Raw genomic sequence first — 18,276 nt, 5'->3', positions numbered from 1 at the left:
TGTCAAATATTACTTTTACCTTTTCCAGAATCTCTCTGATTATCATCAGAAAAATAAAATTCCTTATGATTCTTTGAATAGTATGACTGAGCATGTTTCAATGGAACGTAAATCTTTTCTGCCATCTGTTAAATGTAGGAAGAAATCTCATAAAGAAATAATGAGTGGCAAAACACAAAATTTCTCACATCTGAAAAGAAAAAATACAAAGGATTATTCTCCGGTGAAATCTAAAATCATTACAAAAGGTGAACAGAATTTAAAAACTGGTTGTGATAGTAAACTTGGAGGTAAATCTAAACCTCTACTTCCAGATCCAATATCAGGTCATTTTTATACAATAAATGATAAGAGAACATTGAATGAAAAGCCCAAGACTTCAGAGGAAAGATTCTTTTTAACTGCATCAGCCAACAGGAAAAGAAATACAGTGGATTCTACAGAACAGAAAGACAAAACAGTGACAACATTTTCTTTAAATAAATGTAACGTGTTTCAAGGTGAGCTGTAATTAACTTTGTATAGCTATTTTTATGATGCATATCAAAGTTTGTTAATAGCCATGTATATATAGGGTAGAAGCCAGTTGCTGTTTTGTTAGTGAGTAGATATTTTGCTAAGACCTTTTTTTAGTACTAGCTGTTAATATAATATTTGAAGGATGAGCAGTAATGGGTGGCAACAAAGTTTGTGATAGTATGTGATAAGGAAAAACTTCTGTAGGAGAATGGGTATTGCTTATGTGATTTCTGGTTGGGTGCACCAGAAATCACGTCAGTAATATAACATTCTTCTACGGAAGTTTTTCCCTCCCACTTGCTATTGTACCACATACTTGTTACTTCAGAAAGCATGAAAAAGAACTCATTTCTGGTCACTTGAATTTAACAATGAATAAGAACTTATCTGGTATGAGAAAAAAAAATGTAGCAGTCAAACAGACATCTGACAAAACATGGAACATAAAACAGGATTCTGATCGAAGAACTGCACCTCAGTGTCAGTTCCCAATGTGCTTGTCACATTTTCTTGATGAAGAGAATTGAGGAAAGATTCAGCAAAAAATTCAGAAAGATTAAAAGCATGGTAAATTTTTTCACAGCTACAACAGTTGAATGTGTGCCTGTGATTCCTATTATTATTATTGCTGGCCTGGTTGGCCAAGTGGTTAGCATGTCCGCTCTCCAGCCAAAAGGCTGCGGGTTTGAATCCTGCCACTGGCATGGATGCTTGTGATTGTCTGTGAAAATACTAGTGGTGGTGGGCAGTAGATGGTATTGGTGTAGATGATGTGGTTCGCCATAGTTGGTGAATTGAGTGGTGGAGTGGAAAGTTCTAGAGTAGGTGCCCTTCCTCGATGACTCCTTGGAGGTGTCACATAATAATAAAAAATGATTTTTTTTTTTTTTTTCCCACACATATTACTTGACACTTCCATGGAATCTCAGGGCTCATCATTGAAGACCACTCCACAAACTTGGCTATACTCCAACAGACATGCAGACTACTAATGATGGTTCACCTGCTTTGACATTCAAATACAGATCTTTCCAGTCAGTCAACATATGCAGTGTCACTTTTCTTGTCATATTATGAAAAACAAATTTTGCCAAATGGCATTACATGTTGGTGACGGTTGATTTAAATACTTAGAGACCCTTTTGTTTATTCAGATAGCTGGACTGAACACAGGATTATAAGATTCAAAAATTGAAAAATGGATTATTATTGTTAGAAAAGGAGGGAAAAATTAAAATTTGAATACCTTGCATTTCCATTTTTTAAGAATGACTGAACTTTTTTTTTCTTATATAATGCATGTAATCATCGATAAACAATCTTAATTTCTGAATAAAAAATTTTAGGCAATTAATTTAGAAAAACATTAATACAGAATGCTTTTCATTCCCTGGGCTAGATTACAGCATATATAAGTTTTCAGTATTCCTTAACAGAATTGATGAAGTGCTATAACAACTTTGGCATGATAACCATAATTAAAAAGACATAGAGAACTATGGAAACAGGCAGGAATTGAAAACATTGATTGTGTTCTGAATGGGAGACTTATAAAACGAGTAAAACATTTCAGCTATTAAGGCACAATTTTTAGTGAAGATAGCAAATTAAATTTGGAAATTAACAATAGAGAGTTTTGAGAAAAATTACTGGAGTGAACAGATAACATCAATAGTAAAGTCATGTTAAAAATATGATTATCATAATTTTAATATGGCAGTCCAGGTATTAAGTCCTGCACTGGTTTTAAATTTTAATCACTAATTTATATGAAAGTCCAAGTCTTAAAGTTTTTCATATGATAATTTCATCCATGTTAATCTGGTTTTTCTTCCGTTATGTATATATTTTTATTTTATCCATTTCTCTTTTATTTGCAGATATTGAATTACCTCAGATTGAAGCAACAATTGAAGAAAAAATTAACTGCCTGCATTAACTTACTGAGTTTAAATCAAGAAATCTGCAAGAAGAAAGTTCACTACTCATTATGAAACAAATGCATCCCATAAAAGATGAATAAATAGGGATAATTTTAAAGAAACTGGATAAGTTAATGACAAACCACAATCTGGAATACCCTGAATCAGTGTGGAGATTGTGGCTGAATTTCTTCATCTCTAAATTGCAAATATTAAATCTTTCAAACAAAGACTATCAAGGTGGAGTACTCTGTCATTATGCACTGAATTTGCAGTGGTTTTTAAATGGCATCTTCTCGATCAAATAAATCAGTAGAGATGGATCAGTTGCTTGGCCACTGTGTTCCTCTTATCTACTCCATTACAGTCTTTTTTTTTATTTTTTTATTTTTATGAAGGCACGTTGAAACATGTCCGCACGATTAGCCTAGTCGCTTTGCAACCATATGTCTGGGGAAGGAGTGTTCTAGGTCCCGTCTATGACGTGAGGAGCTTAAGGATCTTCCTCAGCCATAGCCAAGTTAGCCGGTCTTGGGCGTGGGCAGCAGGGTTTTTTCCACCAGTTTATCTGGGGTTTTTCATCCCGCAAACAGGCAAACCGGCCCCGCGAACATACAGGTTACAGTCATAAATACTTACGGCAAGGAAGGCAACGGGAAACCACCTTGCTCATAATCATCTCTCCCTAGAATGGTAGCAAATAGCTACCCTCCCGCGGCCGTATGGCAGATGGGAACCAGAAGATGTTGAAACACTTGTCTACTCATCAAACATTGTTCTTGGGGATGAACTTGAGGTCAGAATAACAAATGCAATTCAGTCATTGCCAGTGCATCAATTATGCAGTTATTCACAGAGTTTGAGAAGCAGCTTGAAAATGTATCAGCAGTGATGCCAGCCATGTTGAAATGTGATAATTAAAAATTGCATTAGGAATATAATTTTAAGACTTGACGTTTCCTATACTTTTTACTAAATAGTTCCATTATTTGCATGTCTTCAGTTATTAAAATTTAAACTGGTGCAAGACTTTATGACCACCAATGTTCCCTCTTCTGTGTGTGTGTGTTTCTTCCAATAGTAACCCTACCAGGAGGTAATTTATTCCTACATGCTACAATGCATATATTACGTGTAGCTTCCAAGTACTGATTAACATTTATATTTTTATCATATATATGTATGACCTTTACTTCCATATTTATTTTGTATATACATATATTTACGCTATATAATTCATACAATATATCAGTAATTTATGTTAGATTACAACGACTGGAAGTTAATCTTATTCTGAGTAATACTTTTTGAAAAGTCTGTTTTGACACTGGCCACTTGTCTCCAGAAGTAATGATGTGTTGTATTAAGGATATCTGGATGGAGTCCAGTAGCTGACATTCATAAAGTATGTGGTCAACAGTTTGTGAGGTCACCTGCCCGAGTGAAGTGGACATTCATAGCAGTTTGGATCAATGTTTTAATTTTTGTTATATCTTTTGGAAGTGACTTCATATATAAGGGATAATTCTTGTATTTTCAGGCAGATCAGCACTAACGCAAGCAGCCTCGAAAGATATTGTCCTGTATCCTTTAATTATACATATGGTTGTAAGCCATTGAACTCTGTTTTGCTTTTGTTGGTTTTTTCTTTGATTTTAGTGTATGTTTCCAGGCAGGAGCTGCATAAGGTATCAGTGGTAGCATAGCTCCGGTATATATATTGTTTTCAGTGCTCGTTGGCCTAATCCCTATTTAATCCTTCCAACTTTGCTTGAAGGTATACTATTTGTAAGCTTTTTTTTGGCAACATATGAGATGTGCCTGTTGAAAGTAAATTTTTCATCTGTTATTATTCGTAGGTATTTTAGCTCACTGGCTACCTCGAGAACTTCCTTGTTTAGGAAGACCATTACAGGTTGTTTTGATTTTGCATGAGATGTGGAGCACTTTAGACTTGGTGCTATTGAAGGTAACTTTCTTCTCGCGTGTCCACTCTGCAATTTTAAAGAGTTCTTCATTGGCTGTTACTTCTAACTGTAAGCCGTCGCATTCGCAAATCATTATCATTGCATCATCTGCGAAAGCTGTGACTTTTATTTCAGTACTGAAAGAAGTCTTAATAATGAGTCATCCTGAATGTTCCAGAAGCCATTTTAAATCTCTTAATTGATTGATTATGGCTGGCCACTACACAGCATTGAAGGCTCTTTGTACATCAAGTGAGATCAGTAGTAAGTCTTTTTTTTTTGCTGTAGACTATCTTCTGTGAACTCTTTAACCCCATAATTGCATCTACTGTGCTTGATTGAGGTCTAAATGCATGTTGATTGCTACTTAATAGGTTTCTTGAGTGCATTATTTGGTTTATCAGAAGTTTTTCTAGCACCTTACCAGCAACGTTTATGAGACTGATTGGTCTGTATTTGCTAATTTCATTGGATGTTTCTTTTCCTGGTTTGATTATGAGTATAATTTTGGTTATCATTGTAATGGTGGTAACAGAGGAGGTGAGAGAAGATGCGCCTTGGACAATGTTGTATGCAAATTCAAGAGAAGAAGCGGGAACTAAACTGGAAAGATGGAGAAAAGTACTGGAAGAGAGAGGCATGAGCAGAAGTAAGACAGAGTATATGTGTTGCACAGTGGGCGGCGGCCAGGAGACAGATCTGGAGCTGGAAGGAAATGTCATCAGGAAGGTGAGAGACTTTAGATACTTAGGTTCGACAGTGGAAGAAGATGGAGGAGGTGAGAAGGAAGTGGGATGCAGGATACAAGCAGGTTGGAGGAACTGGAGGGAGATGGCTGGAGTGTTATGTGATAAGAGGGTGCCGATCAATCTGAAAGGCAAAATTTATACGACAGTAGTGAGGCCAGCTATGACATATGCTATAGAAACTGTGGTCCTGAGGAAAAATAACATTAGCAGGATGGAAGTAGCAGAGATGAGAATGCTTAGGTGGATGTGCGGTGTGACCAGAAAGGATCATCTGAGAAATGACTATGTCAGGGGAACAGTGAAAGTTACGAACTTAGGAGCGAAAATACAGGAGGCAAGGTTGAGATGGTTTGGTCATGTGATGAGGAGGGAGGACGAATATGTGGGAAGAAGGGTCATGCAGATGGATGTGCAAGGAAGGCGGAAGCGTGGGCGGCCAAAGAAGAGATGGAGGGAGCTGCTAGAAGAGGACTTGAAGATGAAGAACTTGGATGTGGTGACAGCCCAAGACAGGAAGGTGTGGAAGAGACTCATTACAAACAGTGACCCCACTTAAGTGGGAGAAGCTGCAGAAGAAGAAGAAGATTATGGGTATAATTTTAGAGTGTTTCCATACTAAAAGAAATTGCCCTCTTTTTAGGCATTCATAGTAAACTTGTGATTAAGAATTCGAGGAATGCAAGAAATGCTCTTAGGAGTATATCGCTAGTTATTCCATCCCCTCCAGGAATTTTTCTAGGATCCATTGATCTTAATACTGACTCAATTTCATTTGTCGTAAATAAGTAATCATTATGAGTGTTCTGTTCTATGTCTGTTTTCATTCTTTGTCTATTTCTGTTGATTCATCGTCATCGGGAATAAACTTCTTTATCATAATAGCTGCAGTTTCTGCTAAGTTATTAGTGTGAGTGCCATTTGTTTTCTTGATAGTTGATATTATAGGTGTTGCTTATTCTTACTTGCTAGTAATTTATATATACAATTCCAAGGATTTGATACGGTTGAAACAGTATAGAATTTTTTCCATGATTCTGTTTCGTGTTCGTAATTTTGGATTGATAGCTGTATTTGGCTTTATAGTAGTTCTGTCTTCTACTCTCTCTTAAATCTTGGTTATTGTATAGTATAGTCATCTGAGTGCGTTAACACATTTTCTTAGGACTGTTAGTTTGTCGTTCCACCAAGGTACTGATTTTCTTCTCGTGATGTTTAGCTTCTTGGTTGTTCTGAGTGTTTGTTCGCTCGATTTTTTCAGATCTGATGAAAGCACAGAAGCAAGGATGTCTATATCGGCTTGTACTGAGGCCCAGATGGCTAGCTTCTTGTCTAAGCTGAACTGTTGTTTGCTCTTCCCATTAAAGTGATGTTCTGAGATTGGGCGTGAAAATTCTCATTTCAATGCTTTTACAAATATCTCTAGATTGGTTTTATTGGTGAAGTACTTGATGTTAATGTGATGGTTTGTATTGTGTGTTCTGTTTAAATTTTTGTTACTGAAGTGAAACTTAATATGTGATGATCAGAACAGCTTTCCTCGTCTTTGCATTTCCATTCAGAAACCCGGGGTAAAATAGCATTGTTTCCTATTGTCAGATCAATGAAGCTGCTGCTTCCTCTGGTATTTTCAAATGATGGAGTGTTACAGTCATCATTTAGTATGTGTAGGGAATTTGATGCTAAGAACTCTTCCAAAATTTTACCTCTATTGTTTGTGATCTTGTTAAAGCATAAAAAGGAATGGGCATTGCTATCTATTTCAAGAATTAGGCCATGGTTGATGGTAAAATCCACGATGTTGCCCATTTTTTCTAAGTCATATTTTATGTTAGTTTAGATACATACTTGCTGCAAAAGTTTTAATTCCTCTATATGTAATTTCAATAAGTACCGAGTCCTCATTGCTGTGCTGAAAAAATTAATATTGCCTCGACTTCAGAGGTTGACCATGAGTATTGCAGCTCTCTTTCTTTCTGATCCTTTGAAAAATATTTTATAATTAGTTGGAAAGCTGCATATTTTGTTGGTGTAGGGTTCTTATATTAGTGCTCATCCTATATTTTCTCTGTTTATGAGTTCTGTTATTTACAGCCATGATAGATCATTGAAGATTTATTTGAAGGCATGCCATGGACGTAGTGCTGTTTCTGCCAGCTTTATCATTGCTTTCCATAATCTATGTTTGGAATTTCGAGCTGTCTATAGTAGTTGTATGTCGAGCATTCTTTGCTTTGTTGTAGGGTTCTTGTATTAATGCTAGTCCTATATTTTTCTATTTATGAGTTCTGTTATTTACAGCCTTGATAGATCGTTGAAGATTTATTTGAAGGCAAGCCATGGAAGTAGTGCTGTTTCTGCTAGATTTATTATTGCTTTCCATAATCTGTGTTTTGAATTTTGAGCTGTCTATAGTAGTTGTATGTCGAGCATTCTTTGCTTAGTGCCATGTGTTTGCAGTCGTTTTTTAGTTTTGGCATGCTTGTTGTGATTTTGGCACTTTATGCAGTTTGTCTCGGACTTATTTTCGCAGACACTTGCTGAACTTGCGTTCTTTAGAGCAGAATAGATAGGTGGTTTTAACCCTGCAGTCTCGTGTGTGATGGTGGAATTTATTGTAGTTTAAGCGCCTCAGAATGCTTACATAATGGCAAATTCTCCACAGCACTTTAACACTGGTTTTCAACAATTTGGTCCTCACTGTTGGATCGACTTCTATAATCAAGTTTCTCTTGTTCGCTTTTTTATTTGTCATGATGAATTTCTGTGTCATCTTTGTATTGCCACTGAAGAGTTCTTCGTTCTGCATGTGGATTGAGTCAGTTGCATTGTTCGTATCAATGTTACTTGGAATATCATATATAATTAGCCTTGGAAGAGGTTTCTTACTGGGATTTGCCACTAACTTGTCTTTGCATTCCTTAGAGCAACATTTCCCAAACAGTGTTCCATGGAAAGTGGATAAGTGTTCCGTGAAATGAGCTTGGAATGGTTTTAAATGCTGTGACAAATTCAAACATATTTGAAAATCTAGCACTCCTCACTTTGTGTGTGGATTGTGCTATTAAGGCCATTGTGCACTGCACTGGCTGACAGTCACCCTCGGTTGTCGATACCTCCGAGCGCAAGTGAAGTATGGAGGTATCTATTCTAGGAAATGTGCAGTCACAAGCAAGGTTAATACGACGTGCTGCTGCCCGGAATGACTGTAGTGTATGCTGTCGCATTTTTGCGATGCGATACAACCTGCTTCAGCCTTAATGTGCGCTTAACTTTACATTAAATACGAGACTGTTGATACTAGACTCTAACCAAGGTGTTCAGTTAAAATTTCAGAATTTGTAAAGTGTTCCATTGTAGGAAAAGTTTGAGAAACACTTAGAGGTTTTGTTATGTGGCAAGTCTATGTCAGTCTTTTCTTTGGATTTAATTAAGACTCCTTCATTATTAATACTTTTCATTTTGTGATTTTGATTTTGATTTTTCTTGTCTATTTTTTTCTTTTATGATATTTTTGGTTTCTTCGCTGTTTAGCTGAGCTATCAGTTTCACAATTTATAGCAAGGCTTGTTTTCAGATTTGTCTTTGTTTTTGGTATTGTTTTTAACGACATGGGAGGTACAAAGGTCATAAGAAACAACCTTCTGAAGTCTATTTCCATGGAAGTGTCATTTCTAGAAAAAAACCAGCCAAACTGTAGGTACATTTTTCTTAAACTTTGTACCTTAGAAAACTTAGCAGTTCAATAGGAAGATATAATATTACAACTTTGAGTAATGTTAAGATGCCGGCACAGGACGAATTACAGTTCGAAAAATGATAAGAAATGATTTTAAAAAGTACATACTACCTGCAGTGAGTGAACTAACGAAGGTTTTCAATAAGGTGTGTGTGTGTGTGCACACACACACACACACACACACATCTGGTGAAAAAGGAGTGCACATGCCTAGTAACTGTGCACAAAATTTTTGCTTTCAGAATTTATAATTTATTTTAATTATGTGATAAATTATACTTAGCACTTATTTTTTTAGTAATTTCTACTGTGCCTCCACTCATGTATTACTCTTATGGATTGCATTTGAATGATTTTGGAATTAGATGTTTTCAGAAAGTGTTGTTCATTGAGAGATGGGAAATACAAAATCAGAGGTGTCGTGGAGTTGGTGCAGTCAGACAAGGTGCTCAGCCACCCTTGGGAGAAATGAATTGGAGGTACAGGAATGATCATTCAATGCTAAATGCAGTTTCCCAGGTTTCAGATCTGAATGGGTTGGTAATTATATCGTTCATGTATAATTGTGGGTCCAAAGAGAAGGTTGAAATGCATGTTTGTGAATACCAGCAGCATCAGAAATTTTTGACATTGGTTGTCTTGATTTAACCCAAAAATTATTGGGCATCCAGTTTGAGACTTAGAGAATTGGTTTACAGAAGATGATATAGATATGGGTTAAAAAAAGTGCTTGTCCATAAAGCAGGAATTTTATTGGATGACTAAAATAAATTGAAAGAGGTGATTCAGTTTACCTGTCATTTTTATTCATGTAATGCCAATTCCATGTGTTTTATATTGTAAATAGTTTTTTTTTTTATGTTTTTAAAAACCTTACTTATTTTGTTTATTGTGCCATGCCAGTGTCATTGCAATCACCTCTTTTGTCCGTTATTACTATTTCGACATAATGGAACATGACCAATATGAGGATTATGCATGTTCATTTTATCTTTAGAAAACAATGAAATGTATTGTAAATTAACCAGCTAATTGTGACACATGACTTAAAATAGATGCACAGTGGATGATGGGACTAGCTTATTCATATCCAGTATTGTTAGATATGCAATTAATAAGTTGGTTCCCACCATCCACTGTGCATCTGTTTTAGGTCTTGTGTCACAATTACTGGATTAATTTGCAATTTATCTCATTGCTTTCATTGCATATCTAAAATAAAATGATGCATGCATTGTCATATTGGTTTTTAATTAATAGTAGATCTTAAAACTTTATTACAGACTGTTTTATTATTTTCCCAAAACATATGATTTCTTTATATTGATTCTGGAAAATAAAATGAAAGAAAAAACCAACCTAAATGTTTTTCAATATTGTTTTCTATGTTGCTTCTGCATCATATGATATTGCTTGCCATGTCTGTTTGCAGATTTCAGAAAACCCACAAATGTAGTTCATTTGTATCTTCTAATTTTTTAGGAAATGACAACATAAAATAAATTATTAATTATAAAAACTTTAATTAATAACTATCTGTATTTTGGCAATGTTACATCACCATCTTCAGGGATAACAAAACAATGATATGTGCACACAGGCACTCATACTAAGCAAATGAGGTTGAAGAAAGGCAACAGAAGTCGATCCTAGAGTCCTAAACAGTGTCTCCTAGTAGGCTAAATTGGGTTATCTTGACTGTTGGGCTGACTGTCGTAGATTGTATGCTTCCCAAATTTGGGACAGTCTAATGCACCCAAATTTGTTGAGGTTTGGAAAGTTTTTCAGAGCTGAGACAGGTTCAAGGAATAGTCTTTCATGCTTGTACTTGCTGCTGTGTAATAAAGTAGCCTTCTTCCAGCATATTCTGTGGTCGGCATGTAAAGCATGGTCAGCGAGTCTTGAGTAGCTGTATTGGTGGAAGTAGTCTTTGTGTTCAGATATTCTGCTATTGGCTGTAGTAGGACAGTTTTCAAATGCAAGGGACCTGGTATACTCAAGGTTGGTCTCGGGGAAGGGGCTGGTCTTTGGTAGAGCGGATAAGAGATGCCAATTTCTTATGTGGTTTGTAACTGGTTGTGAGGTAATATTTCCTTAGAATTTTTGTTAACTTTTTGGATATACTCCAGATATATGGAATGGTGATAAATTTAGAGTAATCTCTGCTTTTAGAGGGGGGGGGGGAATTACTTGGTTTTAATATTTTTTGGATTTTTTGGTGGTTCTAGCCATTGGCTAAGAAGATGTTAAGGATATGGTCAAGAAGTTCAGTAGTTAAGGCATTGTTATTTGAACTGATTAATTTTACCCTGTTATATAGGGTTTTTATAATCCTATATTTTTGGAAACTCTGCCATTGCCAGTTCCAAGCCCGGATGAGAAAGGAGGAGGATTGTACTTGTGGCTAGCAACCATAATATGGAAAAAACATATTGCTACAGAAATCTCAACCATTGTTGGAAAACCGACACAAAACCAAGAGGGAGACGTACTGGGGAGAATGAAGCAAACCAGTGAAAGCCCCATTGGGGAAGCTGACAGAAGAAAACTCCAAGAAAAAATCTCCTTAGCCCAAAACTTTGAACCAAAATTGGATGCTGGAATATTAGGACTTTGTACGAAAGTGGAAAAGCTAACCTACTAACCAGATAAATGGACAGATACAAAATATAAATACTAGGTCTAAACGAGACAAGATGAAATGGTAGCAGAGACATCCAACTAACAACAAACAAATACATTTTATATTCTGGAATCCAGAATGAAGATGACACACATACCAAAGGTGTAACTTTCATGCTAACAACAGATGCTAGAAGAGCACTAATTGAATGGAAACTAGTTTCTGAAAGAATCGTCAAGGCTAGATTTAAAACTAAATACAGAAATGTGACTATAATAAACATATATGGACCAACAAACAATGCAAAAACAGAAGAGAAAGAAGAATTCTATGACATGCTGCAAAAAGAAGTAGATGAAGTAAAAAGTAAAGATATGCTTTTAATTATAGTGATGTGAATGCAAAAGTAGGAGATAGTAATGTGGGATATGAACGAATAATGGGAAAAGAAGGTTTAGGAAACTGTAACGAAAATGGGGAAATCCTAAAAGACTTTTGCACTTTCAATGATATGATCATAGGAGGAACCTTATTTAAACATAAAGACATCCATAAACAGACTTGGATATCACCTTATAAGAAATCCAAAAACCAAATAGACCATATTTTAATAAACAGACGTTGGAGAACCTCTTTGATGGATGCAAGTGTTTGGAGAGGTGCAGATGCCTTTACATACCACTTATTATTGATTACAAAAATAAAAATGAAACTAAGAAAAATATCTAAAGGCAAGAACCAAAGAATTAAATACAATATATCCTAACTGAAAAACAAGGATACAAACGACAAATATAAAGTAACATTAAGGAATAAATATGGAAGCTTTGTAGAACAACATAAGGAAATAGACATTGAAGAGAACTGGGAAAAAAATAAAGAATATATTTAATAGTACTGCTGAAGAAGTTCTGGGAAGGCAGAGTAGGAATCGTAAACAATGGATCTCTGAAGAAACCATCAAATTATGTGAAGAAAGGAAAACTTTATGGAATACACTTCTGCAAAGTACAAAAGAAATAGGATAAATGAAAGTTACAGGCTTAAAAATGGGCAGATAAAAGAAAGAGAAGGTTGAAATGCATGTTTGTGAATACCAGCAGCATCAGAAATAAAGAGGAACAGAAATTTTTGACATTGGTTGTCTTGATTTAACCCAAAAATTATTGGGCATCCAGTTTGAGACTTAGAGAATTGGTTTACAGAAGATGATATCTGCAAGGAAAGCTAGAAGAGTTTTCTTGGAGGAAATGTGTAAAAAGGTTGAAGCAGCAGCAAGTAAATTTGACCCAAAGAGGTTGTTTGAGATAACAAGAAAGTTAGCTAGGAAGAGTTTTAAAAGAGAAGGGCCTGTAAAAAATAAACAAGGAAAGTTACTCCCAAATGAAGCAGACATAGAAAAAAAGATAGTAGAACATTTCCAAGAAATTTTAAATGGAGAAATAGAAAACCTAGAACAAGAAATACCAGAAACACCAAAAGAAGAAATACTTAAAATAAATACAGGAACTATAACTAAACTAGAAATAACTCAGTCAGTAAAGAAAATAAAAAGCAATAAAGCAGCTAGGCGTGACAATATACAGGGGCTGAACTACTTAAAGTAGATATAAACACTACTGTTGAAATACTACACCTGATATTTAATCAAATATGGGAAAAGGAGGAATGGCCAGAAGACTGGAATACAGGACTCCCAGTGAGAAACTGCAAAAAAAGTGAGATATAACACTTTGTAAAAATTGGAGAGAGAGATTTCACTTCTAAATGTTATAAGTAAAGTATTTACTAGAATCTTGCTAGATTTATTTATTTATTTATTCGTATGGCATGAATATCAAAACATGCAGTACAATACACTTTAATAACATATAAAATTAGAAGTCAAAAGTCATTTTAAAAACCAATAAAATTAAAAGGTTACATCCATATTGGTCAGATAGTTCATAGCTTTGGGTGTAGCACTTAAAAAGTCCAATTTGTCTCCTGAATATGCTCTGAGATAACACTGAGTCACAATATGATTCACAGTTTGTCTCTGAGCTCCACAATCACAATGCGGGGATGGTCGTTTACCCCCATTTAAAAAGCATGTCTGCACATACACCATGACCAGTTCGTATTCTATTAAGCTGAGTCCAGGATTTTCGTGGGAGGTGTGAGCAAGCATCAAAACTTTCTTGTAATTCATTGAGAGAAAATTTTGTGATGTCATGGCTCTCCCACTGTTCTTGCCACTTTTGCTTCAAGTCAAAGTTAGAATGTAGTAGTAGTTGGGCTAGTTATAGTGGTGGATGTCTTGATCTCAATCGTCGTACACTTAAGTCTGGGAGATCTAAATGTATTGGTAGGGCTATGTTCTCCAAGATTTTCTTATACTCATGTAAGAGAGCCTTAGTCCTGCGCAGATTCGGTGGAACAATGTTACTAAGAGCTGGAAGCCAGTGTGTGGGCGTTGATTTAATTGTGCCAGAAATCAGTCTCATTGTATTATTTAGTTGGCTATCAACAAGCTTAACATGTGTGCTATTTAGCCATACTGGTGAGCAATATTCAGCGACAGAGAAAACTAGACCAAGAGCAGTAATCTGCAGATTATTGGCTGTTGCTCCCCATGTTGTACCTATTAGTTTTTGTATTATGTTGTTACGGGTTCTTAACTTAGCAGAAATGTTTGTTAGGTGTTGCTTGTAAGAGAGTGTTCGGTCCAGGGTAACGCCCAAGTACTTTGGAAACTTATTGTGTTGTAGTAAACATCCTTCAAAGAAAATATGTAACGTGACATCTGCCATATGATTATTAAGGTGAAAGCTTGATACTTCTGTTTTGTCTGGATTGAGTTGGAGCCTCCATTTTTTATAATATTCACCTATAGTTTTCAGATCTTTTGTAAGTACATCTTCAGCCTGACTCATGTTTTTGTGTCGAATGGCAATTACAGTGTCATCAGCATAACAGAACTTGCGTGAGATGATAGCAGGCAAGTCATATGTGTATAGGTTATAAAGTAAGGGTGCCAATACTGACCCTTGTGGAAGACCATTATTAAGTTTTCGTTGTCGGGACATTTTATTTCCTAATATAACTTGAAAGAAACGTTCAGTGAGCATGGAGGAAATTAATATTGCAGTCTGTTTACAGGGGATAATGCTAAGAAATTTGTATATAAGACCTTCACGCCATACTGTATCATAGGCTGCTGTTAGGTCCAAGAAGACAGCTGATGTTTTTTCTTGCTTCTGAAATCCAGCTTCTATGTATGATGTTAAAGTGAGCACTTGATCACAGCAACCACGTTTTTCTCTAAAACGAGCTTGCTCAATCGGGACATGCTGTATAATTGGTGTGGACAATCTGTTGTACAGAAGGCGCTCTAACATTTTATAGATGCAACTCAATAAAGCAATAGGTCTGTAACTTTTTGCCTCTTGGGGTAGTTTTCCAGGTTTAAGAATAGCAACTATTTTTGACTTCTTAAACTGGCTAGGTAGTCGGCCAGTCAATAATATATCAGAAAAGAATTCACAGAGCCATTTTATAGTATTTGGCCCACTATTAATCAGAAATTCAGGATGGACACCGTCGAAGCCTGGGGCCTTGCCTGCTTTGATATCTTTTATGACAGCTTTTACTTCATGTATAGTGAAGATTGAGGCTATTGTGAGAAAGCAGGGGCATTTATTTTTAAAGCTCTAAGTTCTTAACTTTCTTGGTATGTTCACAGTCCCTAGGTGCTCTTGACATATTAACGATTTGATTAGCTATTTTCTCAGGGGAGATGATTGGGCTTTTTCTTTTAGGTAGATTGGTTGTGGATAGTTGATGGAGCAGATTCCAAGCTTTTCTGCTTGATCGTTTGAAGTCGAGGTTTTCAACCGTATCAATCCATTTTGTTTTTCGAGATGAGTTCAGGCTATGTAGTAATTCATCTGCTATTTCAGGATCTTCACTTTTCAGGAACTCTCTGTAGAGATGTTCACTCTCTCTTCATTCCATCCAGGGGCATGATCTTTTCTGTAACCTCTAGGGATATATTTTTTGCAGTTGATATGATTGCTCCTACAAATCTCTTGTACTTTGCAACTCTAGCAGGTATCCACCGAACACATTTATCCAATTCATTCGCAAAATTTCTCCAATCTGCTTTTTAAAAATTCCAACGCGGTCGTGGAAAGGATCTTGCTATAGGTAGTATCATACCAATTTCCAGTAATACCAGTCGATGTTGACTGTGTGGGAAGTTAGAAAGTACATATCGTTTTGCTGGTAATGTTTGCCCTTCTGTGTTTATTGAAACAAAACATAAGTCTGGATTAGACTCTGTTTGCCATGCTGATGATCTAAAGGTGTTTCTATCTTTGGCATCAAATACAAGGTGTATATTATTTATTTCTGTCCATTGAATGAGGGTAGTCCCATGGTCGTTGTTATCACAGTACTTCCATTCTTCATGATGGCTATTAAAATCACCAATCCATACTGTTGGATGTTGATAAGTAGGTATCACATCTATAGACCATGATGTTAAAGGAGGTTTATAGACATTGACTATTGTTATGTTGTGAATTTTCACGCTCACAAGATGGGTATCATTATCACATCTCAGAAGCATTTTCTATATCATCCTTGATATATGTTGCATTGCCATAATTCCGGTGGTATGTAGCACCAATCAGAGCGTAATAATGTTGCTAGAAAGAATGAAACATGAAATTGAAAGTAAACTGAGGAAAGAACAGACTGGATTCAGGCCAAACAGATCTTGTATTGATCAGATAATAACATTAAGAATAATTGTTGAACAGTCAATAGAGTGGCAGAGTAGCCTATATTTGGGATTCATTCACTTTAAATGTGCATTTGATAGCATAGACAGAAAGACTATATGGAAGTTAATGAAGCACTATAGGATTCCTCGGAAAATCATAAATATAATAAAGAAAACTCGTGAAAAATACAATATCTAAATAATAAATAATGGCAAACTATCAGAACCATTTGTAACAAACACAGGAGTAAGACAAGGATGTATACTCTACCCGACCATCTTTCTGATTGTTATTGGTTGGGTGATGAGGAAAACATCTGAAGAAAGAATTGGCATTCAATGGATGGTCAAATAAAATCAGTGACCTAGATTTTTCAGACAATATATGCCTTTTGGTACAAAAACATCAGCACATCCAAAAGAAAATAGATAATTTAAACCAGGAAGCAAAAAAATAAAATACAGGTCTATATAAACCAATGCTTGAGGAAGATACTAGGAACATACTGGCCAAATAAAATAACAAACATAGAACTTTGGGAGAGGACAGGTCAAACCAGCATCAGAAATAAAATCACTAAAAGAAAATGGAACTGGATAGGTCACACAATCAGGAACCCAGATAAAGAAATAGCAAAAATTGCTAGAATGGAATTCCCAAGGCAAGAGGAAAAGATTTAAACCCAGGATAACTAGAGAAGAGAACTAGAAACAGAGGCAAGATGGCTGGGAAGTTTCTGGAAAGAGATCAAAATAGAAGCATTGAATAGAGTCAGGTGGAAGTCAATGGTTGGGGCCCTATGCTCTGCAGGGAGCGAAGAGGATGGGTAAGATAATTTTTGGGGGGGGGGTGACTGCTGGTGAATGTTTCTACCTATGCATAGGTTTTCTGTAAATGTTTAATAATTAATATCTAGTTTAGGTTGTCATTTCCTAAAAAATTAGAAGCTATTTCTAACCAACATATAAGCTTATCTACAAGAAGGAGTTCATTTGTGTCTACATGTCAGTCTGTTGGTTTCGGTGTATTGAAAGTTTTTGTGATGATTATGAATATGTTTTCAACCTTAACATTTGTTTATACAGGTACAACACTGATTTTCTGGCAATGGATGGTACATCACCTCCTTTAGTCAGGACAAAATTATGAACTTGCACCTGAAATTTTGATTACCTAACTAGTTCACTGGGACGCTATAAAGGGCTGGGTGTGGTATACACTCGCTTAATTATTTACATCAGCAGTTGGTGATGGACTCTTTTTTTGAGTGATTCTTAGCTTATTTTGCTTACATTTATCCCTAAACAGAGCTTCTAATCAAGGTCCACTTCATAGTAATTCTTGTGGTGTCATGGTAAGTTGTGGCCTTTTCAATATTGGATAATTCTCCTGATGAAAATGGTGGGGCAACTGTCCTTTAGCTTGCTATTTATTGCAGTTATTAATTTGGATACGTTTGTTGGTGTATCTCAGATCACTTTCACGAGACATGGAAAGTTCCTTCCGTCCTTTCTTTTGTTTATGGGTCTGAAACGATGACATTTGATGATATTCCTGCGATCGAAGTTGCATTCACCTGCTAGTTTGCTAACGTCTTCTTTTAAAGATTTACTGTTTTCCTCCAGAAAGTTCAGAATAACAGTGTTGAGTCTCCTGTTTTCTGCCTTGAGTGACACGTGTACCGTTGATGCGATTAAATCACAGAGTTCATTAGTGGGTACAGATGCACTTGCGATTGGCAGCTCGTCATCAAGTATCTTGAGCTTTTTTTTTTCCAACTTTCGGATTTTGGATGAGAAAGTATCGATCGTGTTATTAAGGTGTTGTTTGAGATTTTCAACTCGTTTGCCTAGGTTCAGCAGGCTTTTAACAGAAGGAAGGCACTCTAACAGATAAGCTCAGGTGTTGATGGTTATTCATGACTTATTTTTCACGGTATTAATAACACCACACACTTTTATCAACAAAGATGTTTTATTAACGCTTATATT

The 18,276-nt window shown here is 35.9% G+C and overlaps 1 protein-coding gene across 4 annotated transcripts in view; it reads left to right on the top strand.

The window, feature by feature from the left end:
* Positions 1–18,276, top strand: part of LOC150102755 (uncharacterized) — a 203,254-nt gene that overhangs the window by 74,665 nt on the left and 110,313 nt on the right. For all 4 annotated transcript variants that reach the window (XM_090399056.1, XM_090399057.1, XM_090399054.1 and 1 more), the window contains exon 5: positions 29–500. In XM_090399056.1, coding sequence (XP_090255182.1) covers positions 29–500 — 472 coding nt within the window. The remainder of the gene's footprint in view (positions 1–28; positions 501–18,276) is intronic.

This window comes from Typopeltis vanoorti, chromosome 10 (assembly GCF_054136105.1).
Source record: "Typopeltis vanoorti isolate ZY-2024b chromosome 10, IOZ_Tvanoo_1.0, whole genome shotgun sequence".
NCBI lineage: Eukaryota > Metazoa > Arthropoda > Arachnida > Uropygi > Thelyphonidae > Typopeltis > Typopeltis vanoorti.
Note: the sequence above shows the minus strand (reverse complement) of the source record. Positions and strands in the feature narration are given on the sequence as shown.